This window comes from Pteropus vampyrus, unplaced genomic scaffold (assembly GCF_000151845.1).
Source record: "Pteropus vampyrus isolate Shadow unplaced genomic scaffold, Pvam_2.0 Scaffold1, whole genome shotgun sequence".
Classification (NCBI taxonomy): domain Eukaryota; kingdom Metazoa; phylum Chordata; class Mammalia; order Chiroptera; family Pteropodidae; genus Pteropus; species Pteropus vampyrus.
In genome coordinates this window covers 41,091,759-41,119,043 of record NW_011888782.1, presented here as the reverse complement: position 1 = coordinate 41,119,043, position 27,285 = coordinate 41,091,759, and the positions used below count along the sequence as shown (strand labels likewise).

At 31.8% G+C, this 27,285-nt stretch overlaps 1 protein-coding gene across 9 annotated transcripts in view; it reads right to left on the bottom strand.

The window, feature by feature from the left end:
• The window catches only part of SENP7 (SUMO1/sentrin specific peptidase 7), a 135,824-nt gene that overhangs the window by 24,615 nt on the left and 83,924 nt on the right, over window positions 1-27,285 (bottom strand). For 8 of the 9 annotated variants that reach the window (XM_011387336.2, XM_023527432.1, XM_011387281.2 and 5 more), the window contains 6 exons: window positions 17,332-17,450; window positions 14,239-14,417; window positions 12,918-13,257; window positions 11,964-12,121; window positions 10,828-10,974; window positions 5,436-5,469 (listed from right to left, as the gene is read on the bottom strand). In XM_011387336.2, the coding sequence (XP_011385638.1) occupies window positions 5,436-5,469; window positions 10,828-10,974; window positions 11,964-12,121; window positions 12,918-13,257; window positions 14,239-14,417; window positions 17,332-17,450 (977 nt within the window). The remainder of the gene's footprint in view (window positions 1-5,435; window positions 5,470-10,827; window positions 10,975-11,963; window positions 12,122-12,917; window positions 13,258-14,238; window positions 14,418-17,331; window positions 17,451-27,285) is intronic. The other variant, XM_023527426.1, reaches the window with a different exon arrangement.

Genomic DNA, 27,285 nt, shown 5'->3' with positions numbered 1-27,285 from the left:
GCTTTGTTAATATAGTTTGAAATCAGGAATTGTGATGCCCCCACCTGTGTTCTTCTCAGGATTGGCTATTCAGGATCTTTTATTGTTCCATACAAATTTTGGGATTTTTTTTCTTATTTCTGTGAAAAAGAAATCTTGACAGGGATTACACTGAATTTGTAGATCACTTTGGATAGTATGGACATTTTAATATTAATTCTTCCAATCCATGTACGCTATAAATCCCCCATTCTGAAAAAAATCAGTAAAACTGGCAGCAAAGACAGATTAAAAGAGGACTTGAGAACCTTTAGCAAAACTTCTTCACAGCACTTCTTCTTCATACAGCTCACAGCCCCAAATAGCTGTACTATTTCTGTGAAATCTAGATCTTACTAATCCAAATGTTCCAAGCTTTAGTAACATTGCTTTTAAGTTTCCTTTTTGAAAAATAAAGGAATTTAACACCATCATAAAATTTACCTCATTACCAAAATTTCCCCAAATATTTGGTTTATTCTATTAGAGGCTATGGCAAACATTGAAAGTGGGAGTTGCCTATCACTTTTCCTACACATTTATAGGGAGCTTAGTAACAGAACCTTAATTTTATTTAGGATACAAGATACTTAGCTTTCAAAAGCTCTATTTCCTAGTTTCCTTTGCAAAAAGATGTATGGTCATATGACTAAGTTCTAGCTGACAATGTGTACATAGAAGAGGTTAGGTGGCATGCACATCTAAAATGGCTTCTTGAAAGGGCAAGAGATAGGTGGTATGTGCCCTGTTAACTGTATCCCCCTTTTTCCTGCTTTCTACCTGGAACACTACCTAAAGTATGAGCAGCCATATGGACGATGAGACAAACCCGAAGATGTAAGTTATATGTCAGAGATGACAGAGTTGAAAAATAAAAAAGCCTCTGCTTCTGATGACCAAAGAAACACCTTATCTGTCCTTTTCAGTCTACCTCTGGATTTCTTCTACGTGAAGGAAAAATAAACTATTTTCTTTAAGCCACAGCCAAACATAATAGCTAATATGGAAAAGTCAGATTTTCCCTCAGCTCCTATTAAAAAAAGACTACACATTTAGACTCCTAGGTTCCCCCATGTACAAAAGAAATTATATACGCATGCCTTGTTTTTAAAAGATTTCTATATATTGGAACTTAGTATACACAGGATTTGGGGAAAAAGATGAATATTATTCTCTTCAATTTTTGAATAGTAAACTCATTACCACTAACGAGTATTTTCCAAATTTTTAATTAAAATAATCTTTTAAAATCACATAAGATAGGAAAGTTATAAAAGAAAGTAGTATTTGAAACAAGGTAGAAATATTAATTATGAAAACCTAAAATATCATTTTTGAGGTTTGTATCATAAGAAATTGAGAGGTAGGACTGTTATACAGGTTATAGTTAGATGTAGTGAGACTATATCAAAATAAAAAGCTTCTGCACAGCAGAGGAAATCTGCAACGAAACAAAAAGATGACCTACTGAATGGGAAAAAATATTTGCAAATCATATATCTGAAAAGGGGTTAATATCCAAAAACTATAAAAAAATTCCTACAAGTCAATTACCTAAAAGCTTTATACAGATTTAATGCAATCTCCATCAAAATCCCATCGGCATTTTTTGAAGAAATGAAACAAAAAAATCATCAGATCTGTATAGAAGCACAAAAGACCCTGAACTGCCAAAGCCATCCTGAGAAAAAAAGAATGAGGCTGGAAGCATCACTCTGCCCAACTTCAAATTATACTACAAAGCAACAGTAATCATAATGGCATGGTGTTGCAGCAAAACAGACACATGGACCAGTGGAAGAGAATCGAGAGTCCAGAAGTAAATCCATATTTACAGGGGCAAATAATTTTTGACAAAAAAGCGAAAAACATACAGTAGAGAAAAGAAAGCCTCTTCAATAAATGGTGCTGGGAAAACTGGAAAGCCACTTGCAAAAGAATGAAACTAAACTGTTGTCTATTACCACACACCAAAATTAACTCAAAATGGATTAAGGAAATGCATAGAAGAAATCATAGGAACTAAACTCGAAGACCTTGGACTTAAAGAAGAGTTTATGAATTTGACCTCAAAAGCAAGGGAAGTAAAAGCTAAAATAAATGAATGGGACTACATCAAACTAAAAAGCTTCTGCTCAGCAAAAGAAATCATCAACAAGGTAAAGAGACAACCATCCGAATGGGAAAATATATTTGCAAGCAACATCTCCAATAAGGGCTTAATATCCAAAATATACAAATAACTCATATGACTCAATAACAAAACAAAACAAAACAAAAAAATCCAATCAAAAAATGGGCAGAGGATCCGAACAGACATTTCTTCCCAGAGGACATACAAATGGCCAATAAACATATGAAAAGATGCTCAACATCACTAGTTATTAGAGAAATGCAAATCAAAACCACACTGAGATACCACCTCACACCTGTTAGAATGGCTATAATCAACAAGACAAATAATAACAAATGCTGGAGAAGATGCGGAGAAAAAGAACCCTCATACACTGCTGGTGGGACTGCAAATTGGCACAGCCACTATGGAAAATAGCATGGAGGTTCCTCAAAAAACTAAGAATTGATCTACCATAAGATCCAGCAATCCTTCTACTGGGTATTTACCCCAAAGAGTTAAAAAATCATATCCATAAAGATATCTGCAAACGGATATTCATAGCAGCATTATTTACAGTGGCCAGGACATGAAACCAACCAAAGTGTCCTATGATAGATGACTGGCTAAAGAAGCTACAGTACATATATACAATGGAATATTACTCAGCCATAAGAAGAGATGAAATACAGCCATTTGCAACCACATGAATGGAACTTGAGATAATCATGCTAAGCAAAATAAGCCAGACAGAAAAAGTTGAAAATTACAAAATATCACTTATATGTGGGATATAAACCTAAAAGCAACAAAGGAACAGACAAACAAACAGAGACTCATGGACATGGACTATAGACTAGTGGTTACTAGAGGGTAGAGGGTGGGGGAGGAGAGGGGAGGTAGATGGGGTAAAAGGGGTCAAATATAGGGGAGTAGGTGGAGGGTGAAGTGGGTAAAGGGGATCAAATATATGGTAGCTGAAGGAAACTGGACTTTGGGTGGTAAACATACAATAGAATATACAGATGTCAAATGATAATGTACACCTGAAAAGTATATAATTGCATTAATCACTGTTACCCAATAAATTTAATTAAAAAAATTCGTACAAGTCAACAGCAAAAAAAAAAAAAATCTATTAAAAAGTAAGCAGAGAAACTAAATAAACATTTTTCCAAAGAAGACATACAGATGGACAACAGGTACATAAAAAGGTGCTGGACATCACTAAACACGGAAATGCAAATCAAAACCACAATATCACCTCACACCTGTTAGAACAGCTATTTTCAAAAAGGTAAGATATAACAAGTGTTGGCAAGGATGCAGGGAAAAAGAGTACTCTTGTACACTGTTGTGGGAATGTAAATTGGTACAGCCACTACAGAAAATAGTATGGAGGTTCCTCAAAAACTTTAGAATAGAACTACCATATGATCTAGCAATTCCACTTCTGGGTATTTCTCCAAAGAAAACAAAAACACTAATTCAAAAAGAGCTATGTGCACATGCGCACACACGCACAAACACGCACAAACACACACACACACACACACACACAGAGGAATATTATTTAGCAATAAAAAATAATGAAATCTTGACAACATGGATAGACCTTGAAGACATTATGCTAAGTGAAATAAGTCAGAGAACAACAAATACCATTTGATAGCACTTAAATACAGAATCTTAAATAAAAATAAAAAATAAAAAGCCAAGCTCGTAAATACAGAGATCAGACTGGTGGTTCCCAGAAGCAGGGCATAGGGTAGGCAAAATGAGTAAAGAAGGTCAAACGGTGCAAATTTCCAGTTATAAAAGAAATAAGTCCTGGGGATGTAATGTACAGTATGGTGACTATAGTTAATAATACTGTATTGCATATCTGAAAGTTGCTAACAGAGGATATCTTAAAAGTCTTAATCACAAAAAATAATTTTTGTAACTTAGTATGGGAATGCATGTTTACTAGACTTATTGTGGAAATAATTTTGCAATACAATTGACCCTTAACATGAGGTTAGGGACACCAGTATCCAGAACTCTCTCCCTCACAAATACCAAAATCTGTGGATGTTCAAGTCCCTTTTGTAAAATGGCATAGAACAATACAAACAATAGACCCTCTGCATATGAAAATACTGTTTTCGATCCATGATTGGTTGAATCCATAGATGCAAAACCTGTGTATGTATAAGGCTAACCATATATTTATTGAAAAAAAAAATCACGCGTATGTGGACCCACACAATTCAAACTCGTGTTGTTCATGGGTCAATTGTACACACAGATATTGAATCATTATGATGCACATCTAAAATTAATGTCAATTATATCTCAATAAAAAAAGGATTTGAGAGATAGCTCTGTTACACAGGTCTTTAAAGGCACTATCTTTTCTGAAATTATTATTTCCTTTTAAATCACAGTTCTTTGTTTCTTCTAAATAGCTAATGTTATATTATTCTGTAATAACTAACTAAAATTTCCTAATTAGAATTAGGAATATATTTATTCTGTTCCTTATATATTCTTATTACTTTTAGAAGTTTCTTAGTTACTAGATTCATTATCATATAGTTATGGTTTCTGTACATAGCTATCTGTAGAGTTCAGTTAAAGTTATTGTAATCACATCTTCAGTTTTAGAACAAAAGCTTCCTCTTATCTATTTCATTTCTAAAGTGCTGTGTGTATATATTTTTTTCTTCATTCTTTTCATAATTCATTCTCTAGAGAGACTATTATCTATTGCTTATTATTTGTTTTCTAGTGTCATTATTTATTCAGAAATGTTTCCAGCTAAGAAAATGGTAGCTGAGTCTCTACAAGTTGCAGATATATTTTTCAATGTACTTTGCCTTAGTCAGGTTAAAAAATGGTATTTTAAAAAATCTCTTAACCCTTAAGCAAAACCATTTTACATATTTGTATACAACATTAAAAATTTTCCTTATGCTTCTTTCCTTATAGTTTCTTTTTCTTCCATTTTTATATACTTTGCTATCAAAACTTAATTTCTGTTAATCCCAAGAAATTACCATGAGTTCCTTAATATTACTTGACTTGAAGTCATTAAAACAATAGTATGCTATTTTCAGTATTATAAAACATTTTAACACCTTTTGAAGTTGCTGAAAAAAAATGTTAAGTTGAAAACATTATTAACCTTAGTTTTACTTAAATTCTATAATGGAAAAAATTACGAAGAACTGATTATAGAAAGATTTCAGAATTTTTGCTAAACAATTATTTTATACTCCAAATTACAGTGAAAAGAAGCAGTAAGACAATGATAGCTTACCTTGAAATGGGATCTTAACATACTTTGGCGTGAACTAAAGAAAAAATACAAAAAAAAAAATGTTACTATTCAAAATTTTCAAAATTTTTCTTTTTCAAACCACAAGTACATATTCGAAGACTATACTAAAAGTGCCCAAGCCTTTTATCAATAAACCAAAAATAAGTCTCACTGCAAAGACTTAATTTTATGGAAGTTTAAGAACCAGGTACAAATAATTTAATTCTTAAATGCTCATTTATAAAAACGAGTAAGAATTTACTTAATATATTTTTCAAAAATGTTTCCTGTATGTTTAAATAAAGTCCAGAAGAAACTGCCAAGAGACCTCACAAGGTGCCACTGGTTTTGGTAAATAAGCCACAAAACAGGGTTTGATTCTTGGCTTTGTTGACATTCCCAGCATTCATCTTCCTTTGTTCTCTAATAAAAATTCCCCTCTGACTGAGGATTCAGCAAGGTTCTTGCTCTTTCTGTTCCTCCTACCAAGTCACTAATTTTCTCTAGGTACCTCTTGAATATATTTGTACTCCTTAAGTGTTGCTTTAATAATAAACTCTCAAGAGTTGTGGAGCACCTAAATCCTACATGTACCATCTAAAATATGCTTGCACTTTGACATTTGTTTTCCATTAATGTCAAATGAATTCATGCTTATTTATTTTTTGGTTAGGTTTCTCTTTTGATCAATACATTTATGAAATTGTTGTGAGCATAAAACACAATCAAATATGGTCTTTGTATATGGGTAACTAAATCAAGTGCCAACAGAGTCCCAAATAAATAGCAAACAATGTTCAGTGAAACCACTTCACTGAACTCTATTTCTCCATTTCTTCCAATTTAAAAATTATTTCATATTGTAGTCTCACAAATAGAAAACTCATATGTCATAGCAAAAGTCAGCCACTACAGCAAAATCTGAGCAAAATGGCACATGAGTTAAGAGCTGAGTTCAAATTCTGCCTCTATTATCTCTACTCGCTTATACAAACAGTAAGTAGATAAACTTAAGTAACTTACTGAACTTCTCTCAGCTTTCAATAAGATTTTTAATCAAGGAAAACTATTATCATTAGTCACTAGCATCTGATTATGTTTTCTAGTTTAATTTAGTCAAATTCACCTTCTTATTCTGTCACTTTAATACAACTGCTGTGTGTGTGTGTGTGTGTGTGCGCGTGTGTGTACACCAATGAGGAACTTTCAGAAAGAAAAATTAAGAAAACAACCCTGTTTACAGTTGCATCAAAAACAATAAAATACATAAGAATCAAATTAACCAAAGAGGTAAAAGACCTGTTCTTAGAAAATTATGTCATTGAAAAAAGAAAATGAAGAAGATACAAATAAATGGAAGGATATACTGTGCTCATGGGTGAGAAGATTCATCATTATTAAGATGCCATACTACCCAAAGCAATCTAAAGACTTAATACAATCCCTATCAAAATACTAATGGCATCTTTCAGAGGAAAAGAACAAATAATCCTAAAATTTACATGGAATCATAAAAGATCCCAAATAGCCATGGCAATCTTAAGAAGGAACAAAATAGGAGATAACACACTACTTGATATATTACTATACTACAAGACAGTAGTAATCAAAACAGCATGGTATTGGCATAAAAACAGACACATAGATTAGTGGAACAGAATAGAGAGCCCAAAAATAAATCCATGTCTATATGGTCATTTAATCTATGACAAAGGAGGCAAGAATACACAATAGAGTAAAGATGGTCTCTTCAACAAATGGTGCTGGGAAAACTGGACAGATACAGGAAAAAAAATGAAACTGGACCACCTTCTTACACCATATATAGGAATGGACTCAAAATGGATTAAAGACTTAAATGTAAGACCCAAAACTATAAAACTTCTGGAAGAAAACATAGGCAGTAAACTCTCTGACATTGCTATTTAGTAATTTCTTCTCTGACATATCTCCTTGGGCAAGGGAAACAAAAGAAGAAATAAATAAAGGGGACTACATCAAACTAAAAAGTTTAGCACAACAAAGGAAACTATCAACAAAACAAAAAGACAATCTACCGAATAGGAGATGATATTTGCTATGATACATCTGATAAGGGGTTAATATCCAAAATGTATAAAGAACTCATACAACTCAACAATAAAAATAACAATTCAATTTAAAAATGGGCAGAAGACATGAATTTCTCCAAAGAGGAAATACAGATGGCCAATAACATATGAAAAGATGCTCAAGATCACTAATCATCAGAGAAATGTAAATTAAAACCACAATGAGTTATCACCTCACACCTATCAGAATGGCTGTCACCAATAAATCAAAATACAAGTGTTGGCAAGAATGTGGAGAAAAAAGAATCCTTGTACACTGTTGATGGGATTGCAAAATGGTACAGCCACTATAGAAAACAGTCTGGAGATGCCTCAAAGAATTAAAAATAGAACTCTTTTGATCTAGCAACTGCACTTCTGCGTATTTATCCAAAGAAAACCAAAATGCTAATTCGTAAAGATCTATACATCCCTATGTCCACGGCAACGCTATTCACAATAGCCAAGATATGGAAGCAACCTAAATGCCCATCAATAGACAACTGGATGAAGAAGTTAAGGTTCATATATACAATGGAATAATACTTAGCCATACACACAAAAAATGAAACCCTACCATTTGCGACAACATGGATGGACCTAGAGGTTATTATGCTGAGTGAAATAAGTCAGACAAAGATAAATAGCATATGATTTCACTTACATGTAGAATCTAAGAAACAAAAGGAACAAACTAAAAGAAAACAGACTCACAGATACAGAGGACAATCTGGTGACTGCCAGCAAAGGGGCTGGGAGAGAAAGGTGAAGGAATGAAGAAGCACAAATTAGTAGTTACAAAATAGTCACAGAAATGTAAAGGACAGCATAGGGAATATAGTAAATAGTATGACAGCTATGTGTAGAGCCAGATGGGTGATAGAGTAACTGGGGGGATCAATTCATAAACTATTTAAATGTCTAACCAATGTACTATATACCTGAGTCTAATTTTAAAAATAATAATAAAACATGCCATAAAGATAAATAATTTAAAAATTGGGTATTGGAGCAAGAATAGATAAATAGATCAAAGAAAGAAAATAAACAGTACAATCTAAGGTATACATGGAAATTTAGAATATAATAAAGGGCTGTTGGTTTTTTTTAAAAAAAAAAAAAGAGTCCTCTGAAAAACTCCAAAGTTTTAACACTTATTAATTTATTTTTGTAATTTTTCAAATTGTTTATGCTCTCTCCATCAAAACATAACTATCTTAATTTTTGCAGAATTCCTCTCAGCCTTTGCTCACATGGATATATTTTACCTGCATATATTTACTTAATTTACTGAAACACTTTCTTACAATTAGACATCTAAGTTTTTTATGTGAATTATAAGAAGGCTTCCAATAAACATGAACCAAATTTTTAAGGCCTACTTTATGACATTTATTGATTATTTGCAGTCCCCTACTATTTGTCATAGCAAAATACTGGGAGAATCAAAATGTCCAGTAGTCAGGAATTAAGGACAACCAAGTATCTCAGACAGGTACATGAATTAAATTTATTTAATATAATTATGATGAGTTATAAAACAGTATGTATGTTATACTCTTTTGTTTTAGACAGATATAATATGAAGAATATAAAATAATATACAGTGGTCTCTAAATATATAATATTATAGCTGTTCTTTAATTATTCCTTTACTCATTTGTAGTTTTTGTTTGGTTTTGTTTTTTGCCCATAACAAGCCCACTGACTGTGTAATAACATAAGTAATATATTAACCAATGAAAACCACTGTTGAATATTTATGTTGGATTTTCCTCCCCAGCTAATCAATTATTATCATATATTAAGGTAACGTAATTTCTTGCCATTACCAAGAACTCAACAAAAAATTGGTTATACCTGAATTTAAAATTACAAAAGCAAAATAGAAGGGGAAATTGTGAAAAGTGAACAAAATTCCTTAAAGAAAACTGCAAAATCACCACAAGCACGTCAAAATCATTAATATCTGAAAACTAGGGACCAGGGAATATTAATTTTTATATCGCATTGCTCTTGTACTTTCAATCAAAGCAATTTTAACTTTATCACTATCTACCATTATCTGTAGATCTGAGACTTTGCTGGATTTGTTCATAATTTACACTATTGAGATTAGGTCTTCCCCCGTATGATCACCATGTAAACATCTACTTTATGTCTTAAATCATATACTGTCTTCTCTGTGAAGTCTTCCCTGATTCCTCCAGACAGATATGGGTACTCATTCTCATATGCACCCTTCTTGTACATATTGCCATTGTACATTTATTTACTGTAATGTAAATATCTATTTACATGTCTGTTTCTCCCATTATGCTATAAATTCCTTGAAAGCAAAGACCATGTCTTACCATTTTTGTATTCCCTGCTCAATTCCCAACACAGTAAAATATTAATAAAACTTCTAGTTATACTGAGTTATACTGATATATTCAAAATATTAATAAAACTTCTAGTTATACTGAGTTATACTGATATAGTCAATTCAATTTAACTAAAGTTTATAAGGCTTACTTAGGTTTGAGCCATTTATGGAAGGGTAAAAGGAAATAAAAGCATGGCTCTTTACCATAAAATGCTTAAAGTCTAATAGAGAGGTTCAGGCAAGAATATAAACAATATAAACACATAGACTAAATCTTATAACATATGCACAAAGTGCTATAAGCACACAGTAAAGGGAGAAGTTAATTATGGCTAGGAAGAAAAAATCAGGAAAGGTTTCCTGGAAGAGGAAGTCATTTCAGATAAGTCTTAAAAGATGATTAGGATTTTAGCAGGCTGAAATGTTGAGAAAATATAGAGAACTGAGTAAAACCTAGTCTGGCTTTCATCTATAATATATGAAGAAGAGTACTAAAAAAAAATAGAAAAATAGAACAAGAACTATTCCTGGAGATCCTTAAATAACAAGTTCAGGAATATGGAGAACTCAGTTTACAATAATTTAAACCAGCAAAATGAGATTTCTTATTTGTGCTCCCAACAACACCCTGAAAAAATATACTTCACCACTAAATTAGTCTTAGAACCCAAAGAATATCAATACATACTACATATATAATTTTTCATATATGATTTTCATTAAAGTAGTCAGATCAAAGATATGATTTCAAGACACTTCCATATGATTTTAGGATACCCTCCCCCATTAAAGACATGTTTCAAAGTAGGTATGACATATTCAAAGTGTCCTATGTAAATTCTCAAATCTATTTTCATTTTCACTAAAATGAGACAACAATCTAAAAATCCCTTGTCCAAGATCAAAAACTTTAAAAAAAATTAAATATACTTACTGTAACACAACCTTTCGAAGCTCCTTTTATTTTACCAATATAAACAGAAGTAAATATAAAATCCAGTTGTAGAGCCATCTCATTACTCGGTAGAATACAGGAAATATTTTCCATGACAGGGTTATATGGACATAATTCAGATGAAGCCTAACAAGGAACAAATTATAAAATGTATATACTCCTACATAGTCTACAAATGCTGACAATGATTTTCAAAGTCAAATACTTCTTTAAATTATTATTAATGAAACTGAAGGATTTTATACTGTTCTTTCTGTGAAGAAATAATTATCTGGATTATTTTTTCTTAAAAACTATCATTTACCTTGATAAAATTACTCTAAATAGTCAATAATCATTTTTTAAAAATATAATAATCAAAAAAATACAATAATCAGAGGCTGGTAATATGAATGAATACTGACAAATTATTTGAACCTTACTTTAGAGCTTTATTCTTCGAACTACTATGTCAAAAACATTAAACTAATACAAACTTCCACTTATTATCTATAAGAAGAGACAAAGGGCTTAACAAACTGATAGATTTGTACCACCGTTCTAAATTCTTCATATGTTATTTCATTTACTACTCAAAATAATCTTGTGAGGTAGGTGTCATTATCCTCATTTATTATATGAGGAAACGCAGGCCTAAGAAGTTAAGTGAAATGCCCAAATGGCAGAGCCACAATTTGAACACAGGTCTGTATATCTCCAGAAGACATGCTATTTCCTCTATCATGCTGCCTTAATAGCATGTGAGGAAAAGAAATAATTCCAAGTAAATACAGTACTGCAAGACCAGACAGATAAATACTGGAAACCATTTAATTCTAGAAAAAGTTCTGATAGAGTGCTTAAATGTCTAATGAGAATCACTAAAAAAGGGAAAAATATTCAACAGACTACTTAGACTGAAACCAGAATGACCAGAAAAAAATAGTATAATTATTTCACTTCAAAATAAAGACAATTACATACATCTCTGAAACTAACATGAAAGTTGTCTCAAAATTCAAACTAAGAAAATTTGTAATTTTTATTACAATATTCTCCTTGATGAAACAAGAAATAGTCATTAGCCAACAGTGAATATTTCACTATTTATCTATGAGAAAGCAGAAATAAACTACCTGTACCGAATCACATGTAATCAGTGGTAGTCCTGACAATGGTGATTTAGAAGTACTCTCATTTTCATTAGTGATGGCATGGTCTTGCTTAGACTGTAATTTAAGAATCTCTGAACTTTTATGTTCAATGGGTCCTTCTTCATCACTGGAAACAACAACTAAAAAGGAAAAATGTATTTTTTAAATGTGTCACAGTAATGACATATCAAAAACAGAACTTTCTAATTCATGCAATATATCTTTAACAGTCCCATGAAATGTAATCTAACTTTATTCAATTTAGAAACTGGCCTATTATTCGTTATCTGATTTATATTAGTTATTGTATATAACTAATATAAATATCAGTGCTATTATTTAGCAATTACCTGCAGGTTGAAGCTTAAGACATTTTAAAATGGATAAAGCCACGAGAACTTAGGAACAAGTTCTACTTCTAACAACTTATTATGCCATCACTCTAAATTGTTCATTGAATCTTGTTACATTAGCTGCTTCCAGGAAGAGGCAATAGATGGCTAGGGGAAGATATAGAAGACTATTTACTGTATATCTTTTGCAACTTTTTATGTATGATGTGACCATATAAAATATTAGAAAATTAAATCAAGATTAATGACAATAATTAAATAGCACTTAAACTCTCTGTACTTCAGCAACCAAATGACAATAATAATTGTCCTTACAGAATCTTTTAAAATCTACTGATGAAAAAACAAATAAAATCTACTGATGAGATAAATTACAATATACTAAAAAAAAAAGTACTCCACTATTTACCTTAATCAATATTACAAAATTCATGAAGTCTCCAAACCCCAAGTCTTTTTTCTAAAGTTAATATATTCTGCAGTGATGTCATAAACACCTTATTGCCTTAGTCAAATTTGTTGGAGAGAAGAAATTAAAAAAGCAGAAAAAATTAAAAGCCTTTATAATCCTCCTGCGACTTACTTGGTTCAGCTGAGATCAATGACTGGTTCCCTTCACTGTGTTCACTTAAAACTGGTTTTTCTTTTATGTTCAATTCATTCTCATCCTTCTCAATCAGGGTAGAACTCTCCAGGGTATCAGTGGAAACGGAGCTCTCAAAAGTTTCAGTGATTGAACAGTCAGAGGTGCTTTTGGGAGCTGCACTCAAAATCAACTCCTGACTATTAAGTGAGGATAGGTTAGTAAAATCACTTTCTATAGGTTCAGGTGTAATTTCATCTATCAGTTTTGGGTCTTGATAATGATTTTCACTTGACTTTTCAGACTCAGTGGATACCGTTGAGTTATTTTCTTGTTCTTTCTGAACATAAATAAATGCATACAAAAAAGTCAGCATTTTCCAAATTTGGCTAGCATAAAGAATTTTTTTAAGTTTAAATTCCTAAAGAAGAATATGAAAGTAAAAATATTATATGTCTATAATTACAGTGATAGAAAACTACACAATTATACTATATTATTCTTGCCAGTGTCTCTGAAGTATAAAGATACAGAGTTTGATCTGTCCAATCTGATGCTTAAACATTTTTAAAAGGATGGGATGGTAAGACTTTCATATTTCAAAGTGCTGCAGATGGCCTCCCATGATTAAGTCAACTTCAGGAGAGAAATTTTTTTTAGTTTTATTTTGCAAAAGTAATGAGGCCATATGACATCATGTGACTAGTAACAAGAATAAAAAATTAAAAACTCAAGATTCCTAACAATATGAAAAATTATAAAAATCAATCACTGCCTGCACTCAATTATTGTATAAATCTAAATCATGTTTATAAGTGAAAGGCCCTGCAAAGTCCTGATTTTAATTATTATTAAGTCTTTGAAAATAGGTAATGCATTAAGTATTCTTTACTTACAAAAAATTCCCTAAATTCTAGATAAAGAGAAGTTTAAAGAAATTGGTAAGTAAATTACTACTGATAAAAGAAATCTGGTAATAACTTTACAGAGCAAATGAAAAAGCAATTACCTAGACAATATGAATAGTATCTGTCTAAAATAAAGAAAAATTTTTAAAAAAGTAAGGCGTGGTATCCGAGGAAGAGCAATTTTAACATTTTTACTCATTCATAACATTTAAAATTTGTTCCAATAACTGTCTTAATGCAAAAAAAGTTTCATTTAAATTACTTTTCAAAAATCAAACAGAATTTAAAAATAGACAAAAGGAAGAAATCTGATGATAAAAGCTGAAAACTACAAAAATATTACTTGGTCACGGTCAATTCATTTTTATCATAGCACAAATTATTTCATGTGATATCTAAATACCTCTACTTACTGTCTGTTCTGCTGACTGAAATAAAGAAGTAGAATTATGAGAATCAGATAAATTACTTCTAAGCCTTTTCTTTCTCTTCCTGGAAATCAGAGTGGGCTCCACTTTTGAATCAGAATATGTATCATCCTTGTTTCTGCTACGCTCTTCAAGATGATCATGTCTACTTCCACTATTGAGGTCTTAAAAAACAACAGACATAAATATAACCAAAAAGGACAGAAAGAATCTTTTTAAGAAGAACTCTTTGAAATATTATCAAAATTATATACTATTTACAAAGCTAATTTTAAAAAGAAGACCCCTGTTAAATTCTCTTATTGACATGGATGAATATAAAGAAATATCCTATTTTAAACTGCATAAACAAAGTGAATGTTCATTGTATAATAAATATAAGATGAGGAAAATATATAAAAAGAGAGTATTCTTTAGTAACCAAAGCAAAGCAACCAAACCACATTTTACCTTTTGCTATAATTGCACTCAACTGTAATAATAAAAGTCTTAATAAAATTTAGAAAATTCATGTCTTAAAACATTTTGATAATTCATTGATTTTAGAAATTAGTTGTCCTTTTAAAATGTAAGTTTTTTATATTTTTTAAGTGAAATTCAAGGGACAATAATTTGAAAGAGCAAAGTACTGATCACTGCTCTTTTAAAAAGAGCTGAAATACCTTTCCTCAGCATCTGACTGTGTGATATGTAACCATTCACAAGGCTATCAATTTGCTTCACAATTGGTTTCTTCTTTTTAAAAATCTAGACCCTATTATTTGAAGTCTCCAATAAATTTTCTTCTACCCTATGGAGAATAAATTGCTCTTGACTTAAATTTTTTAAGTCAAGAAAGCATTATTTTGAAACCATGACAATTATTATAAAAACTGCTTAGTATTTCAGTTATCAAATATATTATCATTCAAAAATACCTTCTAATAGGTTCTACCTGATTCTTATCTTGAATTATTTTGCTTTCAGAATCTATACCATACAATTACAAACTGAAAGTTTATGCACAGCAAGTCCCAAAGCTTCTCTGAATCCATGACTTATAATTCATGTAACACTGACTACTAGCCTGACCTCTCCGTTCATTCAAACTTCTTTTAATACTACACCCCTTCTCTTCAAACTATTCTTGCTATTATTCTAGTTTCATAGATACCTAACGACTAGCATTCATCTCTTTGTTTTTGCTTAAAAGGCAGGTACTGGGACAGGAAGGAGGGCAAACTTCAAGATAGTCAATAGTCTTCCAATTTCCAAAGAAAATTCTCTTTACTACCTCCCCAATTTCCAAAGAAAATTCTCTTTAACTCCCAAAATCATCAACACAGTATTTTGAAAAGTACAATAAATTTTATATGTAATTCTGTAAACTGTAAAGATAGTCAAATATGATTTCTACACATAAAAACTGTATCAAATTAAAATTTAAAACATAAATCCTATAACAAAGAGACTGATGAAAGTGGCTCAAGAAAAACTCTATTATACAGGTATTTGCACATTGGCCAGGACTACCTCATACAAAACAGAAATAAATTTATTAGCTAAAGCTAAACATTATAAATATAGGATTCTACCTGCATAACATATACAATTTAACTTGCAAGTATCACTAGCATATAAAATCAAAGAGATGAAAAATTCCTGTAAACCAAAAAATATTAAATATTTCCAATGTATTATTTTCATAAAAGCAAATTCCACAAAGCAAACAATATACTACAAAAGAATGGCACACTTGTCATTTAATTCAGAATTCCCATTAATCTATGGCCTTGTATTAAACAAACTGTATTAGACACAATTATCAATAGGATAAAAGCATGGTGAGTTTTAATAAAGCTTCATTACCTAAGTTTCAGAAACTCAGGGGTATTAAGAAAGTATAAAGCACTTCTTTTACCATGCATTTTTTCCCAACTATAAATCTAAAATTCCACCATGACTCTGAAGTAATACTGAAGGGCACAAATCAGAAAGCTTTTTAGTCAACTATTTTTACTTTACCTAGAAAAGCAGTGGAATCTGAGGATTTAACTGTGTCTTGACAGTATATGAATTAATCCCATTTGTACAAATATTTATATTTTTATTTGATAACTAAATGTAATTATTTCCTGAAAAAGCACAATTCATAAGAAATGTCTTTCATTATATGCAGATAGTCGTTTAATTGAAAGATTCTGACTATAGAGTCACGTTTTCTCTAAAGATTGCCCTCATAAGAGTTGTAGCTGGTTTCTTGTATACAAAGTTATTAGTCTAGTTTCTTTATAAGTTTTCCTCTCCTATGGAAAAGGCTACTAAAAATGTGTAAATAGCTGTGTTTCAAAGGAAGTACAAAGAAATTTTGCATAGTGTTATTAAAGCACCATCTTTTCTTGCAAATAATTTATAAAATCATTCAGAAAACAAAATACCTCACTAGTTTGAAGCTATCAATAATCCAAGAGACCCCTGAAGATGTTAGTTTCACATATGACTAACGTAGTAAATTGTTCTGGCGCAAATTTTTGTAAATTATTTTAAAATCTTAAAAGAGAGACAGAAAAGAGAAAAGAAGTCAGTTCATTAACCCTACATGCCAGGGGGCCTACAAAGAATTTTCAGTAGTCTAGTATGTATTTACCTTTAAAAATGCTAATAGAGGCTTGTACTGGCATCCTCCTAGAGTTGAGAGAAATTCTAATGAACAAAGAATGTATTTCATAATAGGAGGATAGACAGTGGGAAACTAACAATAATAATAATCAAGTTAGCAGTAATATAAATTCCCAAACATATCCATGGAACAACTCTTAGAAATAGCTAAACTAATATTGTAAATTTATAGGTATATGCCCAACTCCAACGACAACAACAAAATATCCAAATTTACTTTTGAACTTAGTAAATAAATCAAGAAATATATATTACAGTATGCAAATAGTTAATTTGGCAATTTTCTTTGAGTTACTAAATAATCTCCCTTTATTTTCACATAGCCTTTAAATGTAAAATTAAATAAAGTTATTTATAACAAAAATTATTACAAATGCAATACACAAAAATTGAAATAACAGTTTTCTAAGGTTAACGAACCTTTAGGTTGAGTATCAGACATTATAAAAGAAATGCTATCATCATCTCTTCTCTTTTCTTTGGTATGTGCAGCCTGCTTTGCATATTTATTATAGACTCTCTTACTTAGTTGTGAAACCCTGCAAAACAAAATAATATACTCAATTCCTCTAAACTCAAATGAATTTTGAAGCCAGCTGGTCTATATTCAAGATAAAGTCAGTAAGTTACAAGTACAGTCTCATAGACAAGAGTATATGATCTGAACAGTAAAAAAGTAATAACAATGAACTAAGTTTTGAGAAATAAGTTCCCATCCCTATTCTACCATTAAATTCCCCATGTTTCTTTGGGGTGGAAGAGGAATAAGATACCAACACCACGGGATTCTGAATATGAAAAATGAGCAAAAGAATAATACTATTATTGAATACATCAAAGAGATCTAAAAAGTAAAAATTCCATGAACACAGTACATGATAATCATACCTATGAGTATTTTAAAAATTACAAGCCAAATAATTGTTAATATGTTTCAAGCATGGTTCACATATCAAAAGTTAAGTACAAAATAAAGTTTGGAGTGTGGTAACAAATGTTACATATAAAGAAAATAATTTTAAATACCAGTTAAACATATAAAATACAAGGTTTTTGAAAAACAAGTTTTGGAATGATGAACACAATGTCACTATTAATAAAAATTTAATATAACAAGAGACCTCAGTACCCACTTTCAGCAATGAATAAGTCACCTAGACAAAATAACAAAGAAACTTTAGAATGGAACCATACATTAGATCAAATGGACCTAATATGCATTTATAGAACACACCTTCCAATAGCACCAAAATACACATTCTTCTCAAGCGCACATGACACAGTCACCAGGATAAATCATAAAACAGGCCACAAAACAACCTTAGCAAATTTAAAAAGACTGAAATCATACCAAGTATCTTTTCCAACTACAATATTATGAATCAAGGAATCAATAACAGAAGGAAAGCTAGGAAATTCATATATATGTAGATTAAACAATATGATCCTGAATAAACCAGCTGGTCAAAAGGAAGATCAAGAAATACCCTGAAACAAACAAAAGTGCAAGCACAACGTATCAAATCCTATAAAATCCTACAAAAGCAGCTCTAAGAAGGAAGTATATAGTGACAAATGCCTACATTAAGAAACAAGAAAGAACTCCAATAAACAACCTCACTTAATACCTAAAGTACTAGAGAAAGAACAAATGAATCAAGAGAAAGGAAATAACAAAGATCAGAGCAGAAATAAATAAAAGACCAGAAAAACAATAGAAAAAAATCAACAAAACTTAGAACTGTTTTTTTTTAAAGAGAGAAACCAAACTGACAAACCTAGAACTAGATAAACTTAAGAAAAAAAAGAAAAGACTCAAATATAAACAGACATCAAAAGAGACATTACAACTGATATTACAAAAATACACAGAATAATCAAGAGGCTACTATGAGCAATTATATGACAACAAATTGGATTACCTAGAAGATATAGATAAATAACCAGAAACATATAACATGAATCATAAAGAAAAAGAAAATACGAAAGGACCAACAATGTAAGTAGATGAATTAGTAATAAAAAACCTCTCAATACAGAAAAGCCCAGGACCAGATGATTTCACTGGTAATTCTACCAAACAATTTCAAAAGAATTAATGCCAATCCTTCCTAAACTCTTCCCAAAAATTGAAAGGAGGGGAACACTCCTAAACTTATTTTAGGAAGCCATCGTTATCCTGATACCAAACCAAGTATAGACACTACAGGAAAAGAAAAGCATAGGACAATATTCCTAACGAATATAGATGCAAAAATTTTCTACAAAATATTGGGAAACCAAATTCAACAATACATCAAAGATAAAATGCTACACATGGTCAAGTGAGATTTATTCCAGGGATACATGTATGTCCCAACATCCACAAATAAATATGATACAACACATTAACAGAATAAAAAATAAAAATCATATAGTCACCCAATAGATACAGAAGAGGTATTTGATAAAATTCAACATCCTTTCATGAAAAAACTCTCAACATACTGGATATAGAAGGAATGTACCTCAATACAATAAAGGCCAATACAACAAACTCACAGGTAACAGCATACTCAACAGTGAAAGATTAAAATCTTTTCCTCTGAGATAAAGACCAAGACAATAGTGCCTTCGCTCATTACTCTTATTCAACAACATAGCGCTGGAAATCCTAGAAAGAGCAATTAGGCAAGACAAATAAATAAAAGGTATCTAATTAAGAAATGAAGAAGTAAAACCGTTGTTTTTGCAGATAATATGATTTATATGTAGAAAACTGAAGAATCCACCAAAAAACTTTTAGAACTAATCAATAAATTAAGTAAAGTTGCAAGATACAAAATCAATATACAAAAATCAGTTGCATTTCTATACACTAATAGCAAAATATCAAGAAATTAAAAAAACAAGCCCATTTATAACTGCATCAAAAAGAATAAAATACCTGAGAACAAATATAGCCAAGATAAAGACCTGTGCACTGAAAACTGTAAGACATTGATTGATAAAAGAAATTGAAGATGACAAAAATAAATGGAAAGACATTTTGAAGTCGTGGATTAGAAGACAATATTGTTAAAATGTCTAAAGCAACCTACAGGTTCAATTCAATCCTTATCAACATTTCGATGACCTTTTTCAAAGAAATAGAACAATCTTAATAAAGTCTATGGAACCACAAAAGACCCCAAATAGCCGAAGCATCTTGAGAAAGATCAAAGCAGAAGAAATCACACTTCCTGGTTCAAAATTATATTACACAGCTACAGTAATCAAAAGAGTATGGTATTGATAGAAAAACACACATAGAGATCAATCCAGAATAGAAAGTCAAAAATAAATCCACACTTGTACACCTGAAACTTACTGGATTTTGTAAACCAATGTCACCATAATAAAAATTTTTTTAAATAATCCACACACGTATGGTCAATTAACTTATGACAAAGGAGCAAAGAGTACACAATGGAGAAATAAATGTTGGGAAAGCCAGCCAGCCACATGCAAAAGAATGAAACTGGACCAATATCTTACATTATTCACAAAAATCAACTCAAAATGGATTAAAGAACTGAAACCATAAAACTCCTAGAAGAAAACATGAAGGGAAGCTCCTTGACATTGGTCTTAGAGATGACGTGTGGATTTAACAACAAAGCAAAGACAACAAAAGCAATGTAAATAATATAACAAACTACGAAGCTTCCCTTTAGCAAAGGAAACTATCAACAAAATGAAAAGACAACCTATGGAATAGAAGTATCTGTAAATCATATATCCAAAAAGGAGTTAAAATCCAAAATCCAAAAGAGAAAAAGAATACAATTAAAAACTGGACATAGAAACTGAGCAATTTTTTTTCAAAGAAGACTTAAAGATGGCCAAGAGGTATACATAAGGAGCTCAATGTCACTAATCATGATGGAAATGCAAATCAAAACCACAATGAGGTATCACTTCACACCTGTTAGAATGGCTATTATCAAAAAGACAAATAACAAGTGTTGACAAGGATGTAGAGAAAGGGAACTCTTGTGCACTGTTGGTAGAAATGTAAATGGGTGCATCTACCACGGAAAATACTGTGGAGGTTCCTAAAAAAATTAAGTATAAAACTACTATATCATTCAGCAATTTAGCTACTGCATATTAATCCTTGGGAAATAACATGATTATTTCAAAAAGGTATCTTTACAATCCCCATGTTCACTGTAGCATTATTTACAATGGCCAAGAAACAGAAACAACCTAAGTGTCCATCAATAGAGAAAGGGATAAAGAAAATGTAATACACACACACACACACACACACACACACACACACACACACACACACACAGAGGAATATTATTCAGCCATAAAAAAAGAAGAAAGAAATCCTGCTATTTGTGATAACATGGAAGGACCCAGAGGTATTATGCTAAGTGAAATAAGTCAGAGAAAGACAAATATTGTATGACCTCACTTACACGTAGAATATTAAAAAGAAAAAAAATCATCTAGATATAGACAACAGGTTGGTGGTTGATGGAGATGGAGGGGGCCAGAAGGATGGTCAGCAAAAATAGGTGAAGATGGTAAAAAGGCATGTTTCCATTATACATGTACTGTATATTTGAAAGTTACCAAGACATCTTAAATATAACTGTGTGTGGTGATAGAGGTTAACTAAACTTATTATATTAATCATTTCCCATTCATACACATAGTAAATCATTATGTTGTATAACTAAAACTAATACAGTATTATCTGTCAGTAATCTATCAATAAAGTTCACTAATTTTAAGAATTAATTTGCTACAAACCATTGGGAAATCAATATGCTATTACTGCCAATAGTCATAGAATGAATTAAATCTTTACACACAATACTCTCACCCATAATAACTATTAATGAAATAACTCATTATGGTATTATTTAAGTAGGTAAAATTTTTTAAATAAAAAACTATAAAATTATTAAACTACAGCATTCCCTTCTAATAGAATATAGTAATTACTACATTTTCAAAACTATTTAACAACATAGAAACTTTTACAATACCATTTATAAAAGCACTAAAAAATCAGATACCAAAAATAAATTAAGGTTTCCTGCACTGTAAACTATAAAATACATGTCAAGTGACCTCGGGAAGATTGCAGAGCAGGAAGCACATACCATCTCTCTACCTAGACAACAACTGCACTGGCAGAATCTGTCTTATGTAACTATTCTGGAAGTCTGCAGTCTATTAAAGACTTGCAACTTCCAATCAAAAGGTTCAACAAGAATTGCAGTTAATTTTGGTCTATTTCAGCTCCTAGGGTGATAACAGCTAACAAACCATCCCCCAGCCCTAGCCCCAAAGCTATGCCCAAGTTCCTTGAACAGTTTGCATGGGTATGCAGACACCAAGGTCAATAGTCTTGACAAGTTCCTCCAAATATTTGGAGTCCATATTCTGATCACCACCACCATTGTTGCAATACTCTCCCTATCCAACTAAAATGACTTCCAAAAGACTTAAAGTGCTAGCACCTATTTCGCACCCCTCCCCACAACAAACATCTCAAAAGAAAAAAAAGACTAATGCATTTAAGGGAAACCAAACCCTTAAAGACTAGAACATTACAAAGTTATCGCATATATGAGGATATTTAGAAAGTCACTGACATGACCAAGGAAAGACACAGACTCAAAAAAGACCTGAGACCTTGTGTTTACATCAGGCTGATTCCTAGAACAGAGGCATGCTACAATCAATCAAGCAAGCAATAACTTTTTTTTAAAAAAAAAAAAGGGGGAAAAAAATAGCAAACCCTGGGAAGGGGAAGAACCTGACTTCCAGACTTACTGTAAGATTCAAATATTGAGTGTTCGACGAAAAAATTCAAAAGACATACAAAGAAACAGAAAAGTATGGCCAATTCAGAGAAAAAATATAAATCAACAGAACCTGTCCCCCAAAAAATCCAGATGACAAACTCAAAGACATTAAAACAACTGTCTGGAAGATACCCAAAGAGCTAAAATAAGTTTTGAACAAAGAAAGTTATCTATGACAAAATGAAAATATTCACAAAAAGACAAAATATATAAATGAACCAAAAGGAAATTCTAGAGCTAAAAAGTACACTAACTGTAATGAAAAATTCTATAGAGGGATTCAAAAGCAGATTTGAGCAGAAAGAAGAAACAATTTGTGAATTTAAAGACATGATAATGAAAATAATCAAATCTGAGGAACAGAAAGAACAATTTAAGAAAAACAAAGCCTAAAGAACATATAGTACATGAGTATTGGACCAATATATGTATTACTGGAGTCTCAAAAGAAGAAATAAAGGAGATTTGAATAAATTACAAAAAAATTTCCAAATTTGATGAAAGACATGAACATAAACATCCAAGAACCCTGAGGAATTAGTGGTAGATTAAACTCAGACCTTCCCGATTCCTGATTTTCAGAAACTGTATAAGATAATAAATGTTTGTTGCTTTAAATCCATTTAAAAAAAAAAAAAAAAAGCTCAATGAGACCTACAGAGAGAAACATTATAATCAAACTATTAAAAGACAAAAGCAAAGAGAGAATCTTGAAAGTACCGACAAAAAAAAACTGGTCACATACAAAGAATCTCAATAAGATTCCAGCAGATCAGCAGATTACTCACCAAAACACATGGGAGCTAGAAAGCACTGGTTTGGTATATTCAAAGTACTGAAGAAAAAAAAAACTCAACCAGAAACCCTATATCTGGCAAAACTGTCATTCAAAAATGAGGGCAAAATATCAAAATAAACAAAACCTGAGGGAGTTCATTACCATTAGACCACCCTACAAGAAATGCTAAAGGGAGTCCTCCACATTGAAATGATAAGACATTAGACACTAACTCAAAGTCATATGAAAAAATAAATACTATTGGCAAATAAATGGACCACTATAAAAACTAGTACTATCATACCTTTGTAATTTGCCTTTATGTTTTCTACATGATTTAAAAGACTAATGCATTTTTTTAATTATTAGACTATATTTTTTAACACAATGCATAAAGATAAAATTCTGTAGGATTGATAATTGAAAAGAGATGAGGACAGAGATGTATAGAAGCACAGTTCTGAATGTTATTAAGCTAGGCTGCTATAAAATCAAATTAGAGTGTTGTAACTATAAATCTGTTAAATACCCCACAATAATCACAAAGAAATCAGCTATAGAATACAGACAAAAGGAAATGAGGAAGAAACCAAAAATTTCACCACCAAAAACAAAAAGGAAACAAAAAGACAGTAATGCAGGAAAAAAAAAGGCAAAAAAGCTATAAGGCATATAAAAAACAAATATCAAATTGTAAGAAATAAGTCACTCCTATCGATTATTTTAAATGTAATTAAACTCTCCAAACAAAAAAGATTGTCAGAATAGATTAAAATATGTATATATGATTCAACAATACACTGCCTACAGAGACTCACTGAGATCCAAAGGCAGAAATAGGTTAAAAGTAAAGGATGGAATAAGGTATTCTATGCAAATACTAGCCAAAAGACAGCAAGAGTGACTATATTAACATTAGACAAAATAGACTTTATATCAAAAAGTTTACAAGACAAAAAAGGACATTATATATTAGTACAAAGTTCAATACAAGATAATTTAACGATTACAGATGACCACTGAACAAATTGGGTTCAGAGTGCCAATCCACCATACAGTCAAAAATCCGCATATAATGTTTGGATTCCCAAAAACTTAACTACAGTCATCACTCAGTACCCGCAGGGGATTGGTTCCAGCCCAACCTCTCCTGCCGCAAACAACAAAATCTGCAGATGCTCAAGTCCCTTATATAAAATAGCATAAAACAATGCATAAATGTATCATCAAGGGCACAAATGCTAGGTTTTCAGAAGAAAACTCAGTTTTCACAGTCAGAGCCCCCATTCTTCCACCCACCAATTTTTAGTTGCTGCTCAACATTATATCTTCGTAACAAGAAATGGTATGTTTACCGCATTCTCTATAATAACAGAATAATAATAATGTCAGAACATCATATCACCTTCTCTAAGATCTATAATTTTTATTTACTCTTCCTGATTTTGAGACAGGCAGGCTGGGAGAGTCCCATCCTTGAGCCTATGCTGTGCTCACAACTGTACTTCAGTTCTAATGGGGCACAACAACTGAAGTGCTAATAAAACCATACTTGCAATTTATTTCCACGGGGCCCTCTGGATTCTCCACAAAATGAACTCATTTTAAGGGAGGAAAGAATTAAAGGTTGATTTAAGGCATACAGTACTCCTCCTCAAACCAAATGGTAATACTAGTATGGCTGTGACAATTGCCTTGGCTGCACTGGTAATGGCAACTGGGTTAGCAATAATCTCAAAATAAGACACTGGCATTCTCATCATGGAAATATTTCAGCAGCATCAACTACAACAGCCTTAAATGGCTCGTTTGATATCAGCAGTGATAAGACAGACAAAAATAATGATTACCATTTACTAATCACCTACTAAGTTCCAGGCATTATATTAGGAACTTTGCATAGGTTATCTCCTTAAATCTGCACAAGAATCCTATAAAGTGTGTATTATTATCCCTGTTTCAAAGACAGAGGAAGTAACTTGCCCAAAGTAAGTCAGCGTGTTAGGAGTACTGCTAAGATCTGAATCCAGATGTCTGTCTCCAAAGTCTGTGCCTATTGCAAATTCAAGAATCAAAGAAAATTACCACCAACAGAATGAATTTTCAGGGCCCACATCGAAAACCACCTAGAAATTTCATAATGTGAACCTCAAGAAAGAATACATCTACCAAGAAGGATTCCACATGATTAACTGGAAACAAATTCATAACGAGTCTAGCAGCCACTGTTGACTGAAGCCTCTCATGCACACTACATTTCAAGGAAAAGCTACAGACTGAACCTTCAGCTTCCTGCACTGGGCTCTTGCCCGTTGAGTCAACCTTTATTAAAGGACTTCCTTGTCCTTTATTAAAGGACTTCCTTGTCCTTTAATAAAGGACAACAGACGGAGATCTGCAAACAACGGACGGAGATCTGCCCTGTCTAATCAGAACTGCACAGCTATATCCTCATTTGCATCTAAACTACCCAATTAGACGTGCCCCATAACAACCAATCGGTAAACATGATTCTGACCAATCAGGACCATCTTATCTAGACCAATCACAGCTGTGCTATTTGGATTCCTCATTTCATAAAAATGGATCAATCAGGAAACAGGGCAAAAACTTTCTCTATAAAAGGTGGCTTCCCCTCTGTTTTGGTGGAGCGCACTTTTGGTTTACAGTGGAGTCTGCCATTTCCTCAGATTGCATATCGTTAACTTGAATAAAGTTTCTCCTTTTCTGAACCTCAGATTGGGGATTCTTTATCAATATTAGCTTGGTGACAGCAAACTTTTATTGACAATAACTATTTAGAAAGAACTTGAGGAGAGCTAGAGTTCTTAATAAACAGATTTGAGGAACAGCTGGAAATTATAGGTCTATTATTAAACCTTAGCTCCCGACTGGTATAAAGCTTGAAAAGTACAGATTTAATATGATAATTTCATAGAAGTCTCACAATTAGTGCTGATATTCATAACAGCATGAATATGCATTGATGTCATTTGAATTCCATGGTCAATTATGATATACTGTTCCCATGGAATTCAAATGACTTAAGACTTACGTAAGTCTTCAGTTATAACATTTTATTTATATATGTTATGTGCACAACAAACTCTCACATGTGAAATTTTTTAAAAGTTATTATTTTATTTTTTGGTGACACTGGTTAACAAAATCCAGTAAGTATCAAGTGTAAAATTTAACAGTAAGGCATATACATATTGCATTGTATGTTCCCCTCCCATAGTTAGATTTCTTTCTGTCACCATATATTTGACCCCTTTTACCCAATCTACCTCCCTCCCCCACCACCATCTATCTGATAACCACTTGTCTATTATCCATGTCCATGAGTCTGTTTGTCCTGTTCATTTGTTGCTTTTAGGTTTCTATCCCACATATAAGTGATATCATGTGATTTTCAACTTTTTCTGTCTTATTTCGCTTAGCATGATTATCTCGAGGTCAATCGATGTTATCGCCAATGGCAGTATTTCATCTCTTCTTATGGCTGAGTAATATTCCATTGTATTTATGTACCACAGCTTCTTTAGCCAATCATCTATCATAGGACACTTTAGTTGCTTCCATGTCCTGGCCACTGTGAACAATACTGCTATGTACATCGGTGTGCAAATATCTTTTGGGATATGAGTTTTCAAGTCTTGGGGTAAATACCCAGTAGAAGAATTGCTGAATCATATGGACCAATTCTTAGTTTTTTGAGGAAGCACACCATACTGTTTTCCA